Source organism: Petromyzon marinus, chromosome 29, assembly GCF_048934315.1.
Source record: "Petromyzon marinus isolate PM22_M1 ecotype Great Lakes invasive population chromosome 29, UKy_Petmar_22M1.pri1.0, whole genome shotgun sequence".
Taxonomy (NCBI): Eukaryota; Metazoa; Chordata; class Hyperoartia; order Petromyzontiformes; family Petromyzontidae; genus Petromyzon; species Petromyzon marinus.
Genome location: NC_133695.1, coordinates 3147710 through 3154476, shown reverse-complemented (window position 1 = coordinate 3154476; position 6767 = coordinate 3147710). Strand labels below are relative to the sequence as shown.

General features: G+C 39.4%; 1 protein-coding gene across 1 annotated transcript; it reads left to right on the top strand.

Moving 5' to 3' along the window:
* Positions 1-5311, top strand: AP2S1 (adaptor related protein complex 2 subunit sigma 1). The gene is made up of 5 exons (XM_032962973.2): positions 1-156; positions 1947-2096; positions 2525-2638; positions 2749-2808; positions 3371-5311. Exons 1-5 carry the CDS (start codon positions 154-156, stop codon positions 3470-3472), a joined length of 429 nt encoding a protein of 142 aa, XP_032818864.1. The 5' UTR covers positions 1-153; the 3' UTR covers positions 3473-5311.
* Positions 5312-6767: the final 1456 nt, after the last annotated feature.

Here is a 6767-nt window from a genome sequence, read left to right as displayed (position 1 = left end):
GCCACGTGACCGCGGAACCCCGCAGCTCCGCCCTCACAAGACCGGAAGTGACGCGACCGTCACGCGCGCGGACTTCCGGTTATACAGCGGCTAATCGGCGGCACTTTACGCTCGGCGAAGTTGAAAGTTGGAGCGACCGCAGGACGTTTCACAATGGTACGATGTTTGCAAACGCTTGCCTCTTCGCTTGACCGAGGGCGTCCGACTCTCGCCAATGATTGTTGTGTGCTTGCCACACGCGCTCTGTCGCCTTGCGAGTTGAGGCCTCGAGGCGGAGCCTGCCTCTCCTGGTTTCTTCGCTGCCCTGGGCGCCGCCACGACGGGCAGCGAGAAGCAGCCGAAGCTGTAGGCGTGGGCGGGACCGCCGGTTTTCTTGAGATTTCACCGGATTTAAAAAGGGCAAAGAGTTAAAAAAGGGGGCTGTTTTATGTTATTAAATGTGGGGAGAAGTGTGTTGATTGTATGCGCTCTCGTGAACCACCTACCATTTGTAGGTTTAAGATGCGTGATACTGTTGTAGCGGCATCGTTTATGCAGGGAATCCTGACTGCTTCTCAAGTGTCTGGGACGGTCCTGCTGTACTCAAATGGTTTTTCGCCAATTCCAAAACGACGACTATATAAACCGCGAGATTGCTGTTCAAGTCAAGGGACTATGTTGCAGCGGTGCACACACACGTACACATTCAAGAGCACCACATGAGTCGTTACCGCTACCAAAGTACGCGAATAGGCTGACGCTTTGGGGCAGTGGCTCTTCATATAAGGGGGGCCACTGACGTGTTTAAGGATTGACTACACAGTCGTTAAGAGATTTGCGCCTTCAAATGCATTAACAGTGCCAACACATTTAGTTTTGTTCGTTATTTTAGTGTATTTTTCTTTTACAGCTGTATTGGAATTTGCCTAAAACGAAATTTTCTCATTTCAATCACCATTTTGCCTGAGGTTGAAAGGCTGACAGTCATACACTAACGACCCATTGATTAATAGGTATTATTTTGGTCGCGCTAATCCTCTGTACGCTTAGATTATTGTACAGGTTCACGTGCATACTGTATGTTCACATGACTTTTGCATCGGGTACATTTATCGAAATGAATGTTGCATCAACCTTGACCTGACAGTGGCTATAGAATAGCAAGGGGGACTTATTGTTGCATGGCTACCAGTGTCAGGAATTTTGGGGGTTTCAACGCTTTATAACGCGGTTGTCATTGTAAACTTTCCATATAGCAGTTTTAAACTCTTCCCTAAATGGAAGTTTAACAAGCACATCCATTGTTGAAAATCTTCCCTCGTATGAGTGGTCAGGTTTTCTTAAGGTACGCTGACTTTGCCCTCGGATGATAAACGCTCTTTAAAATCAACTGGTCAAAAATCCCAATGCAGAACCCCCCTGAAAGTCTACCTTTAAGTCTAAAAATTGCTAATTGCATTGTTAAGTTGTCTGAATTAATGAACATCCATTATTTTCGTCTCCCTCCTCTTTTCCGAACATAGATGGACTCGTCCATCTGAACAAACTGTCAAATCGCTCTCCGTGGTGCTAACGTTAAAAATAACCGCCACTTTTTTCAAAATTTCTTGCTGTGGTTTTCACACCTGATGATGATTGCATGTGTTGCAGTCGAAACGTCGTGAGAATTGTATTGTGTTATATATATTTTTTATTTTATTGTTTCCCTTCTACGTGACTTTACCGAAAGAACCAAGAATATGAATCCCTGCAGTCACGAAAGCTTTAAATAAAAAAATTGAACAATGATAATTTAAGATATTTTTGCAATAATCATAAGGCCTCCCCTTTGTAGTGGAAATACTCAGATTTGTATAAACTTTATGAATGCATTTACTCGTATATGAAATGTAAGATTTTACCATCATCCAGAAAACCCCTTTTGGCGGTGAGCTTAACGAACATATATTACCCTTTTGTCTCCACAGATTCGCTTCATTTTGATTCAGAACCGAGCAGGCAAGACGCGCTTGGCAAAGTGGTACATGCAGTTCGATGATGACGAAAAGCAGAAGCTGATTGAGGAGGTGCACGCGGTGGTGACAGTGCGCGACGCCAAGCACACTAACTTTGTTGAGGTGACAGACCAGCAACAAAACACTTCATCTCTGTATTAAACGGACGATGTTCCTGTATGGGTTCATAGAGGACTGTGTGACCTGAGCCACTGTTACAATGATTTAGTTCTGTTTGAAAATTATAACTTTTTTTGTTACAATTTAACAGCTATGTAATTTTCACCTGTAAAATCGTATTTTTTTACATTTATACTTTATTGTGCATATTTTGGAGTTTATTAACATGAGCGTTATATTAATCTAAAAAAAGTAGTTTGCAGATGTTTGCCAATCCAATGCTGGATGAAGGAATGTTTGGCGATTATAACCATGCTGGTCAGTGCAGATTTTTTTTTTGAGCTAGGTGAATGAGCTCATGCATATTGAATTGTACAGCATAGCTATTCTAGGACATAACTTTGTAATGCTTTGTCTCTGTCTTTCAACAGTTTCGTAATTTCAAGATTGTTTACCGTCGCTATGCTGGTCTCTACTTCTGTATATGTGTGGATGTAAATGACAACAATTTGGCTTACTTGGAAGCCATACACAATTTTGTGGAGGTATGTTGTTTTTGCCACGCTGAAAAATCCAAATTAATATGCAGTTTGCATTTTTCTACGTATTTTATTGTGTTGTAGATGCAAATCTCACACGATCCTTTTTATTTCAGGTGCTGAATGAATATTTTCATAATGTATGTGAATTGGACCTTGTTTTCAATTTCTACAAGGTATGTGTACTATGAATTGTTCCACACTGTTCTTTTCTTTTGTTTCTGATTGTTTAACATTGGTTCTTGTCTCAGTGAACGATAACAGCGTTTTTAAAACATAAAAAAATGAACATTTTGTAAAAACATATGCATGAGATTGTGCTTTAAAGTATACCACTTCCCACTGCTAACCATGATTGTATCTGCCCTTTGTGCATACTCACATGCGAACACACTCTGGGGGTCATAAACATTTCACTCTCTGGAGTGTATTAAAAACACGCGTTGCCAAAAACAAATTTTTGGCTAGAAAATATCACGAAAATTGGAAAAAATATCCCATGGGATTTACTCATAAAAGTTTTTTGTTTCTTGTTCAGTAGTGTTGTCCCTGCATTTATTGAGTTTTGATGATGTGGAAAATCATAGGATACTAAAGAGCAGCCAGCCAAGTGCCCCCCCCCATCCCCATTCCAGCATTGTCCTTGTGTCTTTATTTTCCCCGCGAGATCTCACCCCCATTGTATTCGAGCTTGTACACTTCCCCCTTGTAATTTTATTTCCGCTATTCCACTTGCAGGTATACACGGTGGTGGATGAGATGTTCCTTGCAGGGGAGATAAGGGAGACAAGCCAGACGAAGGTGCTCAAGCAGCTGCTGATGTTGCAGTCACTGGAGTAAAGACCAATGCCCGGCATAAGTTTACCTTCCTCTCATGTAACATCACAGAAGGCAAATGTCGGGACAGCATTTTCATATATATATAAATAAACCGCTATTGTGTTCAGGGGTCGAGGTAATGGTTTCCCCACAGTTTAGATTGATTTCAGCAAGGATGATATGATCGGTGCATAGTTGAATAATCGAGCTGCAGTTGTGATGTTCACGTGGATCGTCTGCTTTACTGAACGGTGACGTGTTGAAGCGTTACAATTACCTCAATTCCCGATTGCAAGGAAAATTGTAGCACCGTAAGCTGTGTATAAATCTTAGCTGGAATATTATATAGCTTACACATTTTTTGTTACAAATTGTAAAATTGTGTGTTTCACCAACGAAGGTGACTTTACGCTTATAAACGTTCCTTCAGCGCAACTGTACATGTTAAATCATTAAGCTGATGTGAAGGTTTCAGCAGTGCACAGTTGATGATACAGCACACACGTAGGCATCATGTTAACGCGATGAGTGGTAGTTGACCAAAGGAGTGAATGCCCATGTCCAGATAAAAATCTGAGGCAGCACCGCAGAAATGCAGGATTAACACCCCAAGCAGCCATCTAAGCTTGAAGCAGATTCTCATGATTATCCTTTGTTAAGCGATAGACCTATGGTCGTCACCGTTAACTAATTAAAAAAAAATACCGGAGGATTAAACTTCAGCGTAACTTGGCTGAGCTCAGACCTGGTGGGATATTTTTTAAACATTCATCGGATCATGGATGGCTTTGGAATCGGCTGTGCACATGGTGAAGGAATGCTCTCAGCTAGCCGAGTTACCAAAAGGGGAGTCAGCAGATATGTTTCCATGGCGTCTCCTGTTGGACCTTTATTTATAGAGATGTCACTGCTGTCGGTAGGAAGTTACTAAAGTTCTACCTATTTTGACGTGATTGACTCCTTTCCCACAATTGGAATATAATTGGTGGCAACAATGTAAAAAATAGGATCGCGTTTAAGTTAGAAGTTACGATCACACTGAAGTGTTATATTTCTTTTCATATTCAGCATACAATTAAAATACATTTTAAAGAAAACCACTTTATGAAAATCAAGTCAACCCTTTTTTCAAATTCTTTATTTAAAGCAATGCAAACCAGTGCTTGTAAATTACTTTAAAAAAATACAATTGCTGTCTTACTGCTGTGATTTATCACTGATTGCTCATTGGTTTAAAAGAGACTTTGTAAAAAAAATAGTTTATCTTGCAAATTTAACTATTTAAACTGGAATCACACCCTTGCACTTAAGCATACCGTATAGAAACACTTAAATTCCTCGTACAGTCTGTTGACATATTTTTTAAACCTGCCATACTGGGTTATTAATTTGTGAATGTGCTTAACAAAATATAAAGTTATGTTTTAAAGTAGTCAATTGTGTTTCCATTAATTTCTGACGTAAGGAAACCATTCCACAAATGCCGACAACACGGCTAATGAAATTCACTTCACAGTAAGACATGTCTGTAAATGTTCTGAATGTCAAAAAAGTGACCAATTTGTATTTAACTTTAAGTATTGATTTACCGAATATATGGCATTTAGTGTTACCGATAGTAAAACCTGTAATGCACCATTAATTTTAGTTTATAAACCTTATTGCATGAAAGATCTCCTTACCTTTGACAGACAAATTAACACCATATCCTTTTAAAATCAACAGTGTATGATGGTGATGTTTTTGGTTCATGAAATAATTGGAGTGGATGTGGTAATTGTTTAATGTAACTAAATGTACTGTCTTTTACCATTTCAACATCTGTGGACTTAAAACGTATTAAAAAAATGTACGTACGCACTTTTATGTGTCTGTGTTATTCGCTGTGGTGTGGAAATGTAACTAAAATTTTACAAGTAGTTTTTCAACTTCAAACAAAAATATATATGTACTTTCGGATTCACATCAACAGATTTCATTGAACTTAAGAACGCTAGTGTTTGTGCAAATTATTATTTTGTTTCTTGTTTTAACCGTAAGGCAGCTTAAATGAGAAGACAAACCCCAAGTTTACTGCTTGCATGCCCCTCATATTTCTGGTAAGTGACCTCAACACAAGTTACAAGTGACCATGAAGCATTGTAAAAAAACAAGGAAGTATAACATGTATTGTCGTTTAATAGCAACGGTTATTTTTTCAATACGTCAGCATTTGCATGGACAAAATCCCAATAGTACAATAGCAGGAAATGGTCTGCATTTCCTGCGACGTTTATTGTACAAGCCCAAAGTACAGGCAAGTCGAATTTCCATTGTTCTTTTATTGTGCATTTCTCAAAGAAACCCGCACTAATATACTTTTGGGGAAAAAAATACCCCCCATGTGAAAGGTCAAATGTAATAAGCCGTTGTTGCATTTACAACTATTGTGGCTAAAGTTAAGCCACGGATTTGTTGTGTAATGTAATTTATGTAAAAAACGTAAAAAATCCTTTGCATGGATTTAATAGTTCACTATAATGTCAACATCCTTAAATCTGAAATTTCTAGATACTATTGCAGTGTGGCTGACATTTAAACGTTTATATTTTGTCACAAAACCCAACAAAAAAACCCCCCGTCTTGGTTGCTGTGCACTTCGCACTCAATTAAACTTTAATTTCTGTCCATTATTGGGATGTGTGGTGTGGTCAGTCCTGTAGTACCAAGTGTTATTCCAGCCTGGGCTGTAATGCTAAACTGACAAGGGAATGCACATTTAAGTCAGAAGTGAAATGCATAATGTACATTAATTCCCAGCGGAGGCGTCCAAAGCAGCGCGTTTTGGCCCGAGCACGAATCAAAACAGACAACCAACCTTGGGCGTCCTACATCAATATTAACCGGCTAGGACCTCTGTCTCGCCGGCCTGATCGGCAATTATGATGCATTTCGCTCCGGAGAATGGCTTTTTTTTTTGTTCACAGGCGAGTGGTGCCGTGCATTTTAAACTGTTAGGTAAGCATTCAGTTTTATCACGCGTTCTGCATCGTGGGCCTAGGCATTTTTTGTTGTTGCTAAATATAGATTGTATTAAGTGATGCAAGTGTGTGCCGTTTTTTTTTTCTGGCAAATTTAATGGTGATTATGCTCTGAAAGTCCATTGCCTTGAATGGCATTTCACTTTCCTATCGTTTACAAAGACAATCAAACAGAGAAAAGGACCGTGGAGTGTTTCGGTGAAGTACATGTACGGTACCGCACGTGACACGATGGGAAAGGATCCATCCTGAATTCTGGATTTTCTTTTTTTACTGGAACAGTATTTCCAAAGTAA